Source organism: Elaeis guineensis, chromosome 15 (assembly GCF_000442705.2).
Source record: "Elaeis guineensis isolate ETL-2024a chromosome 15, EG11, whole genome shotgun sequence".
Lineage (NCBI taxonomy): Eukaryota > Viridiplantae > Streptophyta > Magnoliopsida > Arecales > Arecaceae > Elaeis > Elaeis guineensis.
In genome coordinates this window covers 72,373,071-72,392,800 of record NC_026007.2, presented here as the reverse complement: position 1 = coordinate 72,392,800, position 19,730 = coordinate 72,373,071, and the positions used below count along the sequence as shown (strand labels likewise).

Sequence of the window (19,730 nt, the reverse complement as noted above, 5' to 3'; positions counted from 1 at the left end):
TGCTTTTCAAATAAATATTAGGGTCGGGTTTATCCTATAGCTAAATAGATAAAGTTATCTTTTTCTTTAAGTTCAATTTCATCTGATGCTCTATTTGAATTAATTTACATTGACATTTGGGGAGCCTATTATATTAAATCTCATTTTGATACATCTTATTTCTCAACTTTAGTTGATGATTTTTTCCATACTATATGGGTTTATCTAATGCAACATAAATTTCAATCTAGGCACTATATCTAAACTTTCATATCTCATTAAAACTCAACACAACACCCACATTAAAAGAATAAGGACCAACAATGGTCTTGAATTTTTTTTATCATGAACTTTAATATTTTTTGCACCTTGAAGATATTATTCATGAACATAGTTGTGTTGGGACACCCCAACAAAATAGGATCGTTGAATGCATACACATTTACTTGAAGTTGCTCGTGCCTCGCGATTTCAAGCCCAACTTCCTCTTGAAATTTGGGGTGAATATATTTTTATAGCAACTTAATTAATTGCATTCCCTCTCTAGTTTTGTGCAATTGTTCTCCATATGAAGTTTTATTTGATACTCGATCTAGTTATGCTTATCTTAAGATCTTTGATTGCTTATATTATGATATTCTACATGTCGAAAGTCATAATTTTTTGAACCATATTATGATGCAGGATGTCATAATATACCACAGGATGTCATAATTTTTTGAGCTATATTATGACATCCTGCATGCAGAAAATCATAATTTGATGCAGGATGTCATAATATGCCATAAGATATCATAAGTTTTTTCAAAAAGTAAAGATATTTTCATCATTTCAAATTTTCAAATGAAAAACGAAATTGCAAACATTAGATACGTGTTAGAAAATGATGGCTATGTGGATCTATCACATAAAGCGGTATGTTCTATATCGTATTTTCTACACCGCTCGTGAGGCACAAAGAATTTCCCGCATGATTAAGGGAAAGAAGACTTCTGCATGGGAGTCTTATTCCCTCCGCATGTAGCAAGAGATGAGGACCTAGAAAGCCACACGACCACTTGCAGCAGTAATATCACAGAAAGCTCACGGAGAAACTACTAAGCATGGACTGTTGATTTCCTAGGTTCGGATCAATTTCTATGTATCTACAAATTTAATTTATAGATATTTTCCAAGGAAACTCTCTTCTACATTACTTTCTTTCTATAAGAAAATAAAGACGGCAATGTACCAAAAAAAAATAAAAAAAAGGGTGACCTCATAACCATCCAAGACTACTGAAAAGTATGTCTAATTTAGACCACTGCACCCTATCCCCTGCTACACCCCTCTTAAATGCTCATCAGATGTTAGCTCAGCTTTTAAAAGTTTCCGTCCTTTCACAATTTAGGTATCTGAGCAATTTTCTCAAAAAAATTGCAGCAGTTTTCCATATCGGTTTCATGAAAAACTTCAAATTGGCAAAGCTACATGCACATTGGGTGCAAATGACAGGTGATGAGATCTCCTAACATAAGCCTATATTTGAACCTGATCATCCATTTCAATCAGAGCATAAGGAGAATATATTTCTTTTTCCATTCCGCAGAAACATCAACTAAAATGCCTTGTCGTTCTATTTGAATATCACCTGATCGGATAATTGTGAATGTCATGAGCCTTCAAAAGAAAAAAAAAAAAAAAGAAGACCAAAGTAGCAATTGAGACACAATCCACGTTTCAACAATGCGATTAAAAATTTATGGCCCGTTCCGTACTGCTTTTGTTTTCTAATTTTGTTTACAAGATGTTCAAGAACAAAATTGAAGTGGACTAAATAATTAGATTCATGAATCCCTTTAATCCTTTAAATTCTGTAAAAAAATTAGAGTTTTGGCAACAGAGATTTATCGCTTTCGGAAAAAAAAAACAAAGCAAATAAAAGCAGGAAATGGCAGAATCTCTGCACAAATAATATCTCCAGCAAAAATCTATATGCAGTATTTCACAAATCTGTGAACAACAACACCAAACAGCTTCTTACCGGCCAAGGACTTCGGAAACACCTCCAAAAGTCTGATCCTGAAGTCTCCCCCGAACAAACAGGAACATAAATAGCAGATGGGCCATGAGAGGATGAGGGAAGAAATGAGGGGGTAAAGCACACCCTGCCACTAAGGGCAATACGGAAAGCGCATCAATTTCAGCAGCTCGATCTCCGAATTTTAATGAATTTCCACAATATATATTAACTTCCTAGCACAAATATTGTTGTCGACAAATACTAGTTTATTTGTTCAGGAAAAAAATGCATCACATGCAAGTAAAAAAAAACATCAAAAATTTTGCCATCACCATGTTACTATCTTGCCATATCTTTTTTCCCCTTGACCTAACCATGCATCCCCTTAAAAACAGCCGCCTAAAGATCAATGCCAACATACAATGCAGGCTGACATAACTAGGAAAAAAAAATGATGGCCATGGCTTCCACAGCAACAAAATAATCTCATTCTCAAGCCTTCATCACCCTCTTCCTCATGCATCACATTGGCCTGAAGCTAGTATTATTCTGTCAAAGCCCCATTTATAGGCAACATCTGCATGAAAAGGACCATGTGGCATTGCATAAAAATTTCAGGAATTGTATAAAGGTTCAGTCAATCCCTTTTAGTAATTACCCACAGTAACAAACTACTAAAGAAGATTGAATCTTTTACGCCCTGCTTCTTGTTTATTATAGTTTGAACGTATAACTGTGCTTGGGCTTACTTTTCAGCATCATGGTCATCCACCAATTCCCATTTCGTCCCATTCAACAATTCTTCCATGCACTTCCACCCAACTGCATCCAGCGACTTTCTTCAAACCCCTCTCTGGAATGCTGCCATGTAGCTTGGCTGCATCGCTCCATTTATCAGACAATGCGGACATGTTAGCAGCAAGCACATAGTTTGCTCCAAGATCAGGCTCCTCTTGGAGCAAAAGCTTCATCAATCGATTCAGTTCACCATCCACAATGGTAATTTTACCATTTTTCCTGCATGCTCCGAAGAAAGACCTTAGTATAACACCATTTGGAGCAATAGGCATGTTTTTTATGAACTCATAAGCAGTATCCACCAAACCTGCTCGTCCAAACAAATCGACCATGCAGCCATAATGCTCGATTGTCGGTTGGATATTGTATGCATCCACCATCTTGCTAAAATAGCTCCGGCCTTCATCTACCATACCCAAGTGGCTGCAAGCACTTAAGATGATGGAGAACAAAGTGCTGTCTGGTTTCAGACCAGAAGCTTCCATTTGAGAGAATAGAGCGATTGCTTCTTTCCTATGGCCATTAACCGCAAATCCTGAAATCATGATCGTCCACGACTGCAGGTTCCTTTCCTCCATGGATTTGAAAACTTGGAAGGCTTCCTCTACATGCCCACACTTAGCATACATGTTGACAAGAGCAGTTCCTAAAGCAACGTCCAATTTGATATCATTTGTTGTTATGTATGAATGTACAGATCGACCAATGCTCGGACAAGCTAGATGGCTGGAAGCAGAAAGCAAGCTTACCAGAGTGACAGAGTTGGGTTCAACATTTGCCCGTCTCATTTGTTGAAACACCACTAAAGAATCAAGAGGACGATCACTGTGCACACAAAAGAACCTCCATGAATAAGAGTTTGATGCATATGCTGCAGTTCTGAAAATTAAATTACATGGAACCAGAACAAAGGCAAAGCTATAGAGGTCAGGAAGTATAGAGCACACAGCAGAGGATCATAAATTGCAATAAGGAATCGAAAATTGCAAATGGAAAATAAAGGAACATAAGAACAAATAGATTATTCAATGCATTTAGTGCGCACATGAAGAACCGATAAATATGCATATGAAGGTCGAGCCCTTAGATAATAATGGTTTTGCTCGTTAAAATACTTCATGGCACAAAATTGCAAAAAGTGCCGATGTCTTGATCATGAACTGTAGGTTGTAAGAAAGATCAGTTGTGCTTTAGCTAAATTTCATTGACTGAATCAAGAAATCGGAGTTACTTCTAGAGTTGAGTACGTATCAGGTGTTTTCAGAGACAAAGCGACACGCACTTTAGGAAACATATCGAAAACTAAATAAAACCGGTTCGCTAAAGTGAGTTTTCACCTACCAAGCAACATATCCCTCGATCATGGAGCTCCACGAGGCAACATCTTCTCTCACCTCCATTTCATCAAACGTCTTCCGGGCACATGCAATAATTCGACAACTAGCATACATATGCAGAAGGGTGCTCCCCACATACAAATCCGATAAAAAACCCCGACTTCAAAGCCAAGCCATGAAGCATCCCACCTGCTCGCAGCAAGGATGAACGCCCGCAGGCCTTGAGAACAAAGGGGTAGGTGAAGTTATCCGGTGCGACCCCGGCTTGCCGGAGGGCCGAGAAAAAATGGAGTGCTTCAACAGGGGAAGCGGAGTTGGCGTAAGCACGGATGATGGAGTTCCAGGCGAAGACGGGAGGGGGGAAGGGGAGGTGGGAGAAGAGGGAATGGGCGTGGTGGAGGGAGAGCGAGCATAGAGAGGCAACGAGTCGGGAGGCGAAGAAGGGGTGGTGGTCGAAAGCGGTTTTGAGGAGCAGAGAGTGGAGTTGAAGGAGATGGGGGAGAGTGGTCGAGCGTTGGAAGAGAGATTGAAGGTGGCGGGAGTAAACCATGGAGGAAAAGGTAAGAGAAGGTAATAAATTAAATAGACAACTATGGAAAGCTCAAAGAGAGTCGAAGAGGAGTGCAAAAAAAGGCAATAAATTCGTTAAAAGGATCTTCGTTCCTTACATGGAAAGATGAAGGAAAATAAAATCCAAATCCGTCCCGATAGAATTTTCGACTCATGCATGCTTCAATCCATCCTTTCCCTCATGCTTATATATATAGTCGTCCATAAGGATACATCTCCTCGAGCGTCGCAGATCGAAGAGAAGGGAGAAGAACGAGTTGTCATGGAGAGATTGTTCTCAGATATTGATGATCTCCGGGCATGGATGCTTTCGGAGCATGACATGGAGCAGTATGCCTCTCATCTCCTGGAAGAGCAGCTGCCTGCAGGCAACGTGGATGCGGTCAACATGGAAGTCGACCATGTTAATCCTTCATCCTCCCTTCTTCTGGCACCACCTCCTAACCACCAATCTTCTAGCATGGAGGCAAACTCCAGCACGGAGTACTCAGAGGCTAATCTAAGGTGCAAGCTGGACGAGGCCGGTGCCGCGGCGGTAAGAACTGCATACTTTTAGGACATTCGATTCTGTCTCAAAGAATAAGTTTTAATAATACGTGATCCTATGAATAGATGGGCTGAGCGACTGTAATGATCTGGTTATGTCGATATTATACTTTTTTTTAGCATGATCAACACCTGCCATAGGAAAACACATGTAGAAAATAATTCAGTATATGTCATGCACTACTCCACAAAAATAGCTTTTGTGGATATTATATGATGCTATTTGTTTATGTCATCTAAACTAGTTTCTCACCATTTTCACTTAAAATTGTGTATTCTGAATTTTTCATGATATAACACACAATTTTTTCTTTCCCTCTTATCCAGGGATTAAGGTTTCCAAATGATATACCTTCAGGTGGATCATATAGTAGGTCGTCAACTGATAAAGGAGGAGAAACGCAGACTGCAAAAAATATGGACCCTATGGAAGAAAAGCAATTAAAAAGGTAAACATTATATATATATTAAGTGATATGTTGATATTCCTATTTGATAACTCAATGAGGCATTTGTTTATCGATCATTAGTTAGAATACATTTAGAACTATTTCCTTAAGCATATCATGCTTTACCTTTAATTTCTAGCATAAAATATTGTTAACATATTAATGTAATAATCAGGCTCCTAAGTCTATAATACCATATAAAAGGATAAGTATATCTTGCTAGCATATTAACATCTCAATAATTTTTATTATTTCCGGTTCCATCGGTGCATTCTCTATCAATTAGAAAGCTTGCTAACAGGGAATCAGCCCGACGTTCTAGAAAAAAAAAGCAAGATTATGTTTATGAGCTTCTAGAGGAGGTAAGAAGCCATAATATGGTACTAAACTCATTGATCTTAAACATTCTATTGCTTATTTAGAAAGAGTTATTGAATTCTACTTATTAGCTTGCAAGATCACAAGTTGAATGCCAAAAGCACAAGAAAGAGAACGAAGTTTTGAGAGCTCAGGTAACCAAAAATATAAAGTATATTTTTATTCCATAAAAGGTTTGGCTGTATTATTTTCTATTTTTGTTTGTCAAGATCTTTGATCTAGAAACGATTTATGCCCATCTAACAGTTGTTATTGAATGCTTCTTATTAGGTTAAAGAATCCCAAACTGAGCTTGCAAAAGTACAACTCAAGAACAGAGAACTAGAATTCAAGATCATAGAATTATCTCCAAATTTTGATCGATTTGTCACAGAGAATAATATGATTTTTGAAGCTCAGGTAACTATATAATGTGATTACTTTTTATTCGTTGATAATAAATGTTGTTTACATTAGACTTGTCAAATTCATATGTTGTGAGTTTATACACTTTTTTGATTAGCTTATAGTATATTTAATTAATAACTTTATAAGCTTTGTGTAAGCTGTTATTATGAACAAATATAATTTTACCTTGTAAAATAAAGACTCCCCATTCTAGGAGTATCCATAACAATTAACTTAGTATTTTATTTTTATATTTATATATGTTAATAAATCATCAAGTATTATTAAATATTATATGGACAGAAGATTGGCTTATCTCTATAGATTAATCATATTATTTTGTAAATTTTCCAAATGCTCTACTTTTAAAAGCAAGTTCCATTATTTAAAGATTTAATTAATCAAGCATCATGATATTTGGTTTTTCATTTTTGAGATTATGTTTCAAGAAGGATATGTTTTTAATACTTTTTTACCTAAGGCATAAGTATTTTTAATATGATCATTGTTTTTGCCCAAACTACAGTTTCTTAACAAAAAATTAAAACCTTCTCCATTTTTAGGGGTTTAGTTTGCAAACTTTTTTAGCTGGTAATCTTAATTCTATGTTATTGTATTATGAATTATAATAATTTTTATATGGATCGGTTTGGAAGAACTCTATAAATGGATTTAAAGAGGAATGCTTGATGAATGAGGATCTAAAAAGCTAGTCCTAAATAGTTGGCATAAAGCTATATAATAATATTTGTAGTTACGTTAAACCTATCTCTCTGCAGGAAATAAATTTGTTGCATCATTTAGCCATTCATTGTAAGATGGATTCACTTTTACATAGGCCAGTTGCATTATTTAGCCATTCATTGTAAGATGGATTCACTTTTATATAGGTCAGATATCAAAGGAATATATTTTAATTTGATGGTTCTTTCGCTATTTTTTTTTTCGCTATTCATTCTAATCTTTTATGCTTGAAAGAACAGTCACTCGGACTTTCATGAAAAGGTAACTTGCAGTCAAACAAATGATTTGTTTGGTAATTCTTAGTAATTTTATTGATTTTGATCATCTTAATTTATGACTGATCGTTTTATTATTCTTTTTTATTGGTCCTTTAAGGCAGAGGGAAACAAAGACAAAGGACTGCATGGTCAACAGTTCAATGCAACAGCAGACCAACTGGGAGCCAATTCAAAATCGGCCGGTGGCAAGCACAGCTGTGCGGAGTCTATGCAAAAAGACCGTCTTGATGGATTTTTTGATTTTTGAATCAGAATAAGAGATTATATATATACATTACTTTTCAGTTCAGCATCTAAATAGGATTTTATGTTCAAGACCTTCAGATTTATATTTGCTTCATTCCTTTGTTTATGCATGATCGATATAATGCCAATGGCAATATGCACCAGCTGTCTAAATATGCCAAAGCTTATATCATCAATGTGTTTCAAGCCATAAATGATATGCAAGATTCATATCATTTCACATATCCACGAGGGATGTGTTGCTTGGATTTGATCAAAGGAGCTTTGTTGATAATGAAATTTAAGGGTGACAAAAGTCATTATATCATAAAGTTAGAATTCTCTATCTGATTTTGAGAAACTACTCACCAAAATTGTTCTTAGACTTCCAATAACTTGTTGCCACACTATTCAAGTTACTCTGATTTATATGTTAATTTCCAATATCCATCTGATTAAATTAATAGTTTTCATTTTCAAATCTGTGTCAATTCAGAGGATAATATTTGGTTTCTGAAAATGAGAGCTATATAAAAACATGACCTCTGCAGCATGAAGTTTCTGAAGATAAGAGTAGGATTCGAATGCTACAACTAGGTATATATATATGCACATCTTTATATACAATCAAACAAAAATAGCCAGCTGAGTCGATTTTCCCACTTCAACGACTTCCTACCATGTTAGAAAATCATGCTATATAGATTTCCATGATTTCATGGGGCATGCTCCTATACAGATTCTCCTGCTCCGATCTGTAAGGATTCAAACTTTTAGAACAACACCTCCCCAGCCTCCTCTTTTGGGTCTTGCTTGTCATATTGGAAGTTTAATTTTGAACATTTATTATCAATCGAATCACAACAACATATAGCGCTATGTATCTGACGGCATGTTGAAGGTACATCCTGGAGCAATTGGAAATATCTAATATGGCAACAAACTCACAAGCATATTCACTTTTTGACTTTCCCATTGTCACGAGGGAAGAACTTTAAAAATTTTCATCCCTTTGATTGACCTTGGCACTCCTATGAATATCAATCAATTAATATTTGCTCAGCCGGTCGGCAGTCGCACTCCCATCCAATTAGAGATCAATGGTTCAAACCTAGAGTTTCATCTCCTCTTCTCTTCTTTTGGTATGAAATGTTTTCTGTTTAGAGGTGAAAGCAACCACAAGATGAAGTGCATCGGAATAGCCTACAAAGCCATAAAAATCAACAAACTGATTATTAAGCTCAGCAAGGGGAAGTAACTGATTGTCCCTATCATTACTTTTTTTATTTTTTTTTTATTTTGATGGTATGGGAGGGGATACCACCCAGATTTTATTTAAGCTTTACTGTTTTGGTTTGTCTATAGCCTAGTGAAATACTGCATGTAGATTGATGTTGGAGACATCATTTGTACAAAACTTCTTTTGTTCCTTGTTATTTTCGCTCTTTTTAAAAGTAATAAATCTTTGCTCCTAAATCTTTACCGATGAGATGTGCTGCTGAGAAGGGGCCATATCAAATCCAAGTCGACCATTATCAAAACTACAGATGGCCTTTTCTGAACTTTTCCTTGAAAGGTTTGGCACTACACAGTTCTCGATCTGCTGCAAACACTTTAGTTGTCCTGGTGAAAGTTTTGCATCCATTTGTCTTATGATTGCTATCTGCAGCTTCATCCAGATATCCGTAAAAATAATTTCCATCACATATGGATATATCTCTGCCATCAGATCGTTGGCTAGCATGTTCTGAATCTTAAGTTGATGATGATTCTGCATGTTGAGCACTTGAGGAATTGTTGCTGCAGTCTCCCTCGCTAAGAAGACATGTTGAGCAGTTACCTGAACTAGATGAGTTTGTTATAGGATCACAAGTACTACTCATTGGAAATGTAGACATGAGACATGAGCTAACTTCCTGCTTTGCGCCATTCTTTGAGTAGCAATTTGACTTTCATACTGAAACAAATCCATTGTGGCCACTTACCGCTACACTCATGAAGTTGATAACTACTCAAAACATTCAGCTTTTCCTGAACTTGTAGCATACTTAGAGAAGCAGAGATGTAGTGAATTAAGTACCCTACCCTACATGATTGAGGGCATCCGTTCTCATCTTTATCAAATGTAGCTCCTACAATGGATCAACCTTAGAAGTGGTCCCCAAAGTACAGCCAGGATCAGAACTACTTCGAGAGCACTTTTTACATGCATTAAGTGGTAGCCAAACTTGTCTGTATGGAAAACATTCTTGCCAAGTTAGGGCCGTCGGGAATCCTAGGATTCCTCTATAAAAAGGAACCCCCTCCTCCCCATAGTCCTCCATCATAATTGTCGGAAATCAGAGCCATAGACATTATCGGAACCAATGTATAGCCGCGACCTCACGTTCTCTCTCTCTCTCCCCCTTCTTCCCATGAATTTGGGCATCGTCGTCGGCCATTGGTTTTGCCGGTAGACTACCAAAAAGGAAGCCCTGTTTGATCTCCTATTTGGCTGAAACTTTCTTCCTTTTTCCGATCTACACCACCCCTGTTCTCCGTCTATTAGCCTTCGGTTGAGCTCCTGGACCTTCCTATATTTCCCGACGATGGTGCCATGACTCAGTAACCTGCCAATGTTCAACCCAAGAAAAGGGCCAGATCCCCTGCTTTTTGGGCCCTTTCCTATGTTTTTCTGCCCGTCGATCATCGTTGCCGGCCATCCAGGTCACCAGCTAGGCCCTTTGACATGATCCCCGGTGATCTCAATCTTAGTTTCCTCTTCCAAGAGAGATGAAGACTCTCTCTCTTTCTTATTCTCTCTCTTCATCCTCTTTCTAAGAAGACCTGTGGATCATAGTTTCCAATCCTATCTTTTTGTCAGATCCGAGTTGATCTCGACAAGAAGGCCCTAAACTACTCTGGTGCATGGGCGGTCTATCAGATTCGTTCTTATGGTCAACGGTCTCCTCGTCTTACTATTTAATTTCTTTGAATTCGTCGAATAAGAATTGGTTACGCTCTTTATGTTTTAAATAGGATTAACCAATTTGTCCAGTGAAGCCTCAAGATATAAGGAAGACAGGGTAAATAGATCTTATATTTTTTTATTTATTTTTAAATTATCATATTTTTTATACGTATGGATTGTTATTGATAAAATCATATATTTTTTTAAATAATAATTAGCATATGTGATGTAAAAATTCAAGCTTTGTTACGAAAAATGATTTTATAAATAATTTTTATGAAAATAGTATGTTTATGAAACATAAATCTTAGCATATCTTTCTGTATTTTTTCATTTATTTATATGTATATTTTTAAGAAAATAATATAAAAGTTTCAAAGACTCTCAGATAGTTATACATGACCCATAGAATTGAGTAAGATCGACATCAAAAGCTAGCATCTATACGAAATATAGCTCTACTGATGGTATAAAGTTGGTATACATAATAAGAACTTTATTGATTAAGAAATATGATCCTATTGCAGATATAAAGTGATCGTAATATGAATATCTACGAGCAATATTTCGAACCATGATATCAATAAATAGCAAAAATGACTATGATTTTTTTTTTGCAATTATGTTTATAAAATATTCATGATTATGTATATAGTTTGATGAATTACTTTATGATATCATACTATAAAAAGCTCTATTTATGATATCTATTATTTTCTTTAAAAGATGTATTGTTCATTTGAAAAATATATGCTCCATTTAGTAAGGATGTGTAAGTTTTACTTATTAAGCTACGTAGTTTTTTTTTTTTATTTAAATGAATAAGGTTAGAAATGAAACATGATGTAGACTTGAAGTTCATGTTAGTGAGCTTGGAGATTTTATAGAAAAAATTTTAGTTTTTAAATTGATTAAGAATTTATAGTTGACGACTTTCTAAATTTTAAAGTTGTGGGTTTTGGTACTTTATTTGTATTTAGATACTTTAAATCAATATTTACTTGTTTACTTAATGAATGATGGAAATGAATATTTTTATTATATTTATTTGTAATGGTTTTTGGCTGAATATAAATGATTTGGTTCATGTTATCGTTAGTTATATATTTCGATAGCACGATCATATTATATCTCGAATTTTGGACATGACATGACTCATAGGACAAACTTTGCTTACGGGGCATTTGTCCCTTAGAATGAGATAAGTGGTTGCTATTTTATTACGAACCAATGGATGTTGACTGGGATAAGAGGTTGGTAGTATTAACCAAAGGATGTTTGCAAGTAGGGAAGCATGGAACACTTGTTATTTGAGTATGTAAAGTGATGTCATTTTCATCCAACCAAAGATGATCCATTGGTAACAGGTTAACAGGATAATTATCTAATCAGCTGGCTTTCTCATTGATATGCTCATATAAGAGAATTCGTGAAGTTGGCAAATGTGGTCCCAAAATGTTTGTCATCTTTGTATTGAGAACCTAGTTAAACCTCTATAAAACTTGTCTAACCTACTTAAGGAGAACCCTTCAACGATCTCAACTTTTGTCACTTACATTCTGACCCAAAATATGCAAACCTCCATAGGATTTTTCTTCTGTTGAAACTTGAACAATTGATATATTATTAGTCTTTTAGAAACTTCTTGATAGAGATGCACATAGCACTAAGGATGATAGAATTGATACCCATGACTAAATTCTGATCTCCTATTGCCTATATTTAACATCCTCATCTTAATTACTTGGCAATCTGTTAGTATCTCGGTCTATTCATTCAGCACATAAAAAATCTCTACTTAATTTGCATGAAAAATGATTCTCATTTAAGCAAGATATGGATAAGTACGTATTACATAAAAAACTTGAAGTTATCTTGCCATTTTAACTTCGGTCAAGGTATCAAGCTTGAATGTGCTATCCCGGAGCTTGAATGTTTAAGGTGTTTTCAGAGGGACAGCTTTAATTGTAGATATTTCTTTTTTGAAGAAAAATTTTTGAATTTTTCTCAAGCCAGATTTGCAAACAAAGAACCCAGATGAGATGCTCCTAGATCCTCCTGAACAATAGTTAGATCTTTTTTTCTTCTCCAATTAGTCCATAGATCTAGTAAGTTCGATGGTCATTCATGAAACTTTGGGTACAACTTTAGTGTGAACCAAATACTTCCGATGAAGAGGCATTTTGTAAATAAATGGGATGTAGCTTCGGAAGTTGCTCGACATAAAGGACATTTAGAGTGTATTCGGTTAGCCATTAAATTTTTTTTTATTTTTTGATTTTAAAAAAGTAAAAATCAAAAAATAATGTTTGGTAAAATTTTGAAAAGTAAAAAATCAAAATCAAAATAATTACTTTATATGTGAAGCAAAAAAATTTTATTTTTCAAAACTTGCTTTTGCTTCTTCCCGACTTACCCGACTCGAGCATCCCATCCCATGGTTTCAGTCGAGTACATAATTGTCCAGCTACGGTTAAGCTCTCAGCTGGTTCTGTCGAGCGTCCCATCCTATGGTCTCATGCCTCGCTTGCACCCTCGATCCACTCCCCCAGCCGAGGCTTGTCCTCGCCTCTTGCAACGCCCTCCGCCTCCTCAACCAATCCAAAATCTCAAAATAACTCAGACAGCTCCAAGCTCGAATCCTCCGTGCCAGCCTCTCTCATGATCCCGCTGTCCTTGCCATGCTCCTCTGCCTCTACTCCTCCCACCGCCACCTCGACCTCACCTCCCGACTCTTCTCTACCTTCCCCAACCCTCCCACCATCACTTGGAATCTCATGATCTGCACCCACACCGCCAGCGACGCCCCCGTGATGCCCTACTCCTCTACAACCACATGATTGCCAGTGGTGTCCGTCCCAATAAATTCACCTTCCCCTTCGCCGTCAAGGCATGCTTGAGCCTCTCCGAAGTTCAGAAGGGCAAGGAGGTCCACACCTTCATCATCAAGGTGGGTTTTTTCCTTGACCTGTTCATCCAAAATGCCCTGATCCATTTCTACCTCACTTGCCGTGATTCGGTGTCTGGGAGGAAGGTATTTGATGGAATGCACGCGAAGAGCATCATGTCATGGATGCTTTTATCTCGGGCCTCATGGTGTGTGGGGACATAGAGGCCATGAGGGCCGTCTTTGATGCAGCATCAATCCGGAATGTGGTGACCTGGACGGCCATGATCGATGGATGCACGAGGAAGGGCGACCAGATGAGGCATTCGAGTTGTTCTAATGGATGCTGGAGGACGGCACGAGGTCGAATAAGTTCACGATGGTGGCATTGTTGATAGCTTGCACCGAACTTGGGAGCTCGAGTTTGGGTCGCTGGGTTCATGAATTGGCTTGTAAGAATGGTGGGCTTGAGAGGAACTAGACATAGTAGCTACCAAACATACTTTTTGCTTTCTTATTTTTTTTAATAAAAATAAAAAAAATAAAAAATATTATTTAAAAATAAAAATCAAAAATCAAAAGTGTAACTAAACGCACCTTTAGTAGGGATGGCAAAATCAACCCGACCCGATGGGTATGCACCATACTCAAACCCGATCAAATCTAAAAAATAGGGTTTGACCGAGTTTGGATTCGGGTTTAGATAAAATCTGAAAACTATAGCACGGGTATGAGTAGTGCTATTTTCTATCTAAATCCGAATTCGAATCCGATCCGAACCTATAGGTATGGGCAATACCCGAATCCATATCCAAATATATATGTTTATAATTCTATTTTGGTAATTCTGTTTTGGTTGATGATATGCATAAAATTATTTTGGTTGTTTATATGTTCTATGTTGAATTGTAATTCTATTTTTATATTTGATTTCTATAAATTTGTACTTATAAATTATGTTCTATGTTAAATTAGTAATTCTGTTTTGATTGATAATATGCATAAAATTATTTTGATTGTTTATTTTTTTGTATATGGATGGGTATGAGGCGGGTATGGGTTGGGTATGGAGAAATGGATTATCCGTCGATATCTCCAAATCTGTTGGATATGGGGATGTATATTTTTTTCTTATTCTATTGGATATCAGGTAGGATTTGGGTATAGAGTATTAAGTTCAGATTTGAGGATGAATAATACAATATCCGACCCAAATCCTACCCATTGCCATCCTTAACCTTTAGGACTCGTTTGGTTCGTGGAAAGTGAAGGGGGGAAGTGAAGAAAAGTCCTCTTGTTTGGTTGGAGTTTTAATATGAGCGAGACAGAAAAAGGTTCTTCCCATGGGAAGATACTTCTCATATTTCATGGAAAGTGAAAACCTATGAGAGAGGTGAGTTTTGGATCTTCCTATGAGATAAAAATTGATGACTATTTTTTCTTTCCAAAATTATCCTTATAAGATCAATTATTATAAATTAAAAATAATAATGATGATAATAATTTTATAAATATATAATTATGGAGCATATAAATTCTCAAAAATACTATTTAAATATTATCCTTATAAGTATTAATATAATTTTATATAAATATTATCTTAATATTTATATTAATATAAATAATATAATATTTATAATATATTAATATTATTTTAATATTTATACTAATTTAATATTTTTATTAATATTAATATAGCATATATGTATATTAATATTCGTATTAATGTAATATTATATTATATCTATTTTAATAATATTAAGATATTAGTATCATATAAATATAATATTAATACATATATTAATATTATATCCATGTAATAAATTATTATTATATAAATATTATAATATATTAATATTATATTTATATGAATATAAATATAATATTATTATTATATATAGTTTGAGAGCAAAAATATATGATCTTATATTTATTAAGGATATAATAAGTATTTTATATAGTTTTCTTAAGAGGATGGATGTTCAACCAAATATAAGTCATTATGTAATAAGTCACTTTTCATGCCCAACCAAACATAAGACTAACCGTGGCATATCAGCACAGATACTCAAAGTGCTGCTTCATCCATTCTTGGAGAAGAAAAAAAAGTAAAAGTATTTTGTCGTCTCCATCGTAAGCAAGACACAACCTATCGATCTCGATTTTTCGAAAATCTTTCGGTGCAACCTTACCTACAATGTATATCCGAACCCATCCAATTCGATAAGGGTCTAGCGCACCCCCTTCCCAAAAAGATCATAGTCGCACTTAAAAGCCGAGTACTCTATCATTGAGTTAGCAACCCGAATAAAATAAATAAGATATGTAAATACAGTCAAAATAAAAAAATCAATTGAATTGCACTGCACGACCATCATCAAAATTATATTCTTAGGAAGTAACTTTCTGAAAAGTTAGTTTTTAGAAAGTAATTTTTTGAAAAGAAATTTTTTTTCCGTGAATCAGATGAGCCCTTAGTGTGCAATTTGCTTTTCCAAATTAGCTATACAAAATCTTCACTTCCGCCGCAGTGCAACTTTCCAAATTGCTTTGTAGAAAGGATAGAGAACGCCACTATTGTTGATGAATTTGTATAGAGATTGTACTGAGAAATTATCCTTTTTAGTACGCTTCCAAACCGGTGCACGTGCCAAACTATTGGATTTGATCAAGGATAGGATGGCCTTTAGAAGATCAAGCTTGTTTAATTCACTTTGTGTGAGTGGGCTATAGAGTTTGATGTTTCATTTCGTAGTATACCGATTTTAGTAGACTGCCATGATGGAGGTTCCTTTTACAGCTTTGGAAAATAGATCCTCAAAAGAGAGAGAAATTATATCATATACAATGTACACTAATGGTCGTGCATGTCAATAATTATAGCTACTTATTTTTATAGCAGTGCATCAAAATGAATGCTTGATGAATAAGATTCATAGGAAACAATAGTTGTGATTAGCAGTGTACCTGACCACATAGTCCATATAGTGTGGTGTATAATTTTTCCTCCAAAAGAGATGCCAATAAGATGAAATCAATCTAAGAATCTTCCAAAACATGGTGTTATTGCTATTCCCAAATTTGAAGGAGGTGCAAATCCAAAAAAGCTCCAAATCTCCAATGATGTCCTTCCAAATTGGAGTTCAATGATTTCCTTGCATGCGTGCATAGCTTTCTTCTAACATAATAACCGCTGTTTATCAAATTCCACGAAGTGTTGGAACCTTTGAGTAATTTTCAAACCTATTTCGCCAAGTTGAAGAGATTCATGTTCTTTAAATTTTTAATTCCCTACCTTCCTTGTTTCTTTTCTTGATACGCAGTATGTCGGCTGATCAAATAATAGAATCTGCTGATAGAATCCCTCTCTTTCCGCTGAAAGGACCTTTTTGGGCATATATATATAGTAATCTATACGACCATCCGCATAGAATATCAACCTGGCATCTATAGTAATCCATGCGACCATCCGCACAGAATACCAATCGGGCAATTTAGAACCACCGTCCAAGACGGAAAGCGAATTGACCGGGGGGACAATTGGACGGCTGATGTTGGTTGCCGCATACAGATTCTTTTCCAAACGCGGATGATCATAGAGCCGTCGGATGCTTTGCTACCGGTTCCGGAGGTGTCCGGAGGAACCCCGTTCCCTCGCAGGAAATCCTCCAAATTTTAAAACGACTGCCCTCTCTTCGGAGCTGTTGCCTTCTTTGACGAAAAACCGTCTCCGCCTCTTGCTTGGAATCGAGATGAGAGAGACGAAGCGAAGGAGGTGAGAGAGGCGAAGCGAGATCGAGAGAGCTCGTCGCTGTCTCCTCGTCGTATCGTCGTCGTCCTCGTCGCCGTCGTCGCCTACTTGCTTGGAATCGGAATCAATGGCGCAGCATCTGACGGACGAGCAGATCGCGAAGTTCAAGGAGGTCTTCAGCCTCTTCGACAAGGACGGAGACGGTAATACCTCCCTTCTCCTCTCTTGGTTCGTCTTTGCTTGTAATCTTTTTGCGATCTTTCCCTCGCATTCGAACTCTTCTGGAGCTTCTTAGAACCCTAACCCTATATCTTGGTCGTCTGATTCTTGCTTTCTGGTTGGAGTGTAGATGAGATTTTGTCATGTTTTCTTGGTGATGGGATTTTGATATGTGAGATGATTTCTTTTTTGCTTGGTTTTTGATGGAAGGATTTTAACTTGATTGCCGTGATTTGCTGTTTATTTGTGAGATCTGAACTCCTTAGATCGGTTAGTGTTAGAACCTCTGTGTTCTTGATGGAGTTTGGATTGAAGTTGTTCGAGTTTCTGTGTTTCTTTTGATTTCTTGTAGTGGTATTATTGAACGAAGGATCTTGAATGATACATTTGGGATTAGGAAAGATCTGCGTGATGGGATGGGTAGGTGAATACGAATCTTTTTTTTTTTCGTGGAATTTTAGGTGGTTTCGATCTCTCTATGAATCTTAGAGATGTTGACTTGGAACGCCTTTCCTTTTTTTTTTTTTTTTTATATTTCAATCTGTAAGCTTCGAAGGAGGCTGAGGATTTTGTCTTTTTCTCTCGCTGTTAGTTTTGAGTTATGGGTGTCCATTCTCGCTGAAATCTGACATGTGACCGCAAGGCTGCTTTTTGGCAACCAGCAAATATGTTATTAATAGTGTAATAGGAAAAAAAAAAAAGAGAATAGTTTGGTTGCAGTAAAGGATTTGTGGTCCAGGTTATAATACTGGTTAGAGGGAAATGTTTTTGCCAAGGATTGTGGTCCCAGTAACTGTTGCTTATCCTGGTATTGTCTTGGTTTTTGTGGACATAAATATAAGATGTTTTTGGAGTTGGTGAATTGCTGTTGCTCTCTGTGTATCTTCTAATACTTGTATATAGCCGTAGAAGTGCTTCCATCTCTAATGATCTGAGGAGGATGACTGTGATTTTCAATTGGGTGCCTATCATTATCATTGTCATTATCTTCAATAGAAGTGGTATTTTCCCCACAATTATTAGGCGCTGGTGGGTCTTGCAAGCAAGTATACATTTTTAGAACTCAGAGATCGTGATTGTTTGAGATTATGTGCTTACACTCTGTGCAGAAAAGACTGGAGAATAGCATTGCAGTGTAGGAATGGCTATGTAGGTGTCAGATATGGCAACTCCACAAATCTGAACATAGGCATGAGAGGGGTTCTAGCTCTCTATACATGCGCATCCGCATCCATAAGAGGTTACATCTATGATTATATGTACATTAATTATATCATGTATGCAGATATATCATAATGTCCTATTGTGATTGGCTGGACTAGAATTGATCCATTATATTAAGCTCAAATTGGCTTGTTTCTATATTTCAAAAAAAAAAAAAAAAAAAAGAATTGGGTAACAAACTGGTATTGTTACATACTTTTGCCCTGGTTAGGTCATTACTAGGTATTTATGAACTTTTGATTTTCCCTCTTGTAAGCTGCCTAACTACCAAAGAACCGGGCACTGTGGTGAGATAATGTCCAATTGTATTTGCATGAGTTGCACTAGAATTGATCCCTTATATTAAACTCAAATTGGCTTGTTTCTATATTCTGAAAATATGGATTGGATAACAAAATGGTATTGTTGCGTACTTTTTCCTTGGTGACATAATTACTAGGTATATATGTCCTTTTGATCTTCCCTTGTGTAGGCTGCACAACTACCAATGAACTGGGTACTGTGATGAGATAATGTCCAATTGTATTTTCATGAGTTGGACTAGAATTGGTCCATCATATTAAGCTCAAATTGGCTTGTTTCTATATTCTATACAAAGTGAATGAGATAACAAACTTGTAAAAACTTGTATTTTTACATGCTTTTGCCTTGGTGAGGTCATTACTAAGTATTTACGTCCTTCTGATCTCACCCCATGTAGGCTTGATAACTGCGAAAGAACTGGACACTGTGATGACATCCTTGGGACAGAATCCAACTGAAGCTGAACTGCAGGATATGATCAATGAAGTTGATGCTGATCAAAATGGAGCCATTGATTTTCATGAGTTCTTGAATTTGATGGCATGCAAAGTGAAAGTGAGTTGTATATCTTCTTGACCCCCAAGCCCATGGATGTTGAATCATTTAAATCATGGCCTAATATTGTAGACTTGTTAAAGTTGCTTTTTGATGTTCCTTTTTAATATTATAGATATTTGTCTTGTTGCAGACTTGTTCTGGGTAG

The 19,730-nt window shown here is 36.2% G+C and overlaps 3 protein-coding genes and 1 pseudogene across 4 annotated transcripts; 3 read left to right on the top strand and 1 right to left on the bottom strand.

The window, feature by feature from the left end:
- Positions 1–2,258: 2,258 nt before the first annotated feature.
- On the bottom strand, positions 2,259–4,916 carry LOC140854135 (pentatricopeptide repeat-containing protein At1g50270-like). 2 transcript variants are annotated; one of them, XM_073249604.1, is made up of 3 exons: positions 4,121–4,916; positions 2,731–3,604; positions 2,259–2,558 (listed from the first exon to the last, which is right to left on the bottom strand). In XM_073249604.1, exons 1-2 carry the CDS (start codon positions 4,228–4,230, stop codon positions 2,746–2,748), a joined length of 969 nt encoding a protein of 322 aa, XP_073105705.1. In that variant the 5' UTR covers positions 4,231–4,916; the 3' UTR covers positions 2,259–2,558; positions 2,731–2,745. The 2 variants fall into 2 exon arrangements, with proteins under 2 accessions (XP_073105705.1, XP_073105704.1); XM_073249603.1 differs by having other exon boundaries at positions 2,259–3,604.
- LOC140853999 (uncharacterized) lies at positions 4,610–7,715 on the top strand. The gene is made up of 7 exons (XM_073249125.1): positions 4,610–4,676; positions 4,884–5,221; positions 5,560–5,681; positions 5,968–6,043; positions 6,131–6,193; positions 6,330–6,458; positions 7,566–7,715. Exons 1-7 carry the CDS (start codon positions 4,610–4,612, stop codon positions 7,713–7,715), a joined length of 945 nt encoding a protein of 314 aa, XP_073105226.1.
- Positions 7,716–13,153: 5,438 nt separating this feature from the next.
- LOC109506664 (pentatricopeptide repeat-containing protein At3g26630, chloroplastic-like) lies at positions 13,154–14,011 on the top strand (annotated as a pseudogene).
- A 3,397-nt stretch (positions 14,012–17,408) lies between these two features.
- On the top strand, positions 17,409–19,730 carry LOC140853998 (calmodulin-like). The gene is made up of 4 exons (XM_073249124.1): positions 17,409–17,509; positions 17,853–17,920; positions 19,425–19,582; positions 19,698–19,730. Exons 1-4 carry the CDS (start codon positions 17,409–17,411, stop codon positions 19,728–19,730), a joined length of 360 nt encoding a protein of 119 aa, XP_073105225.1.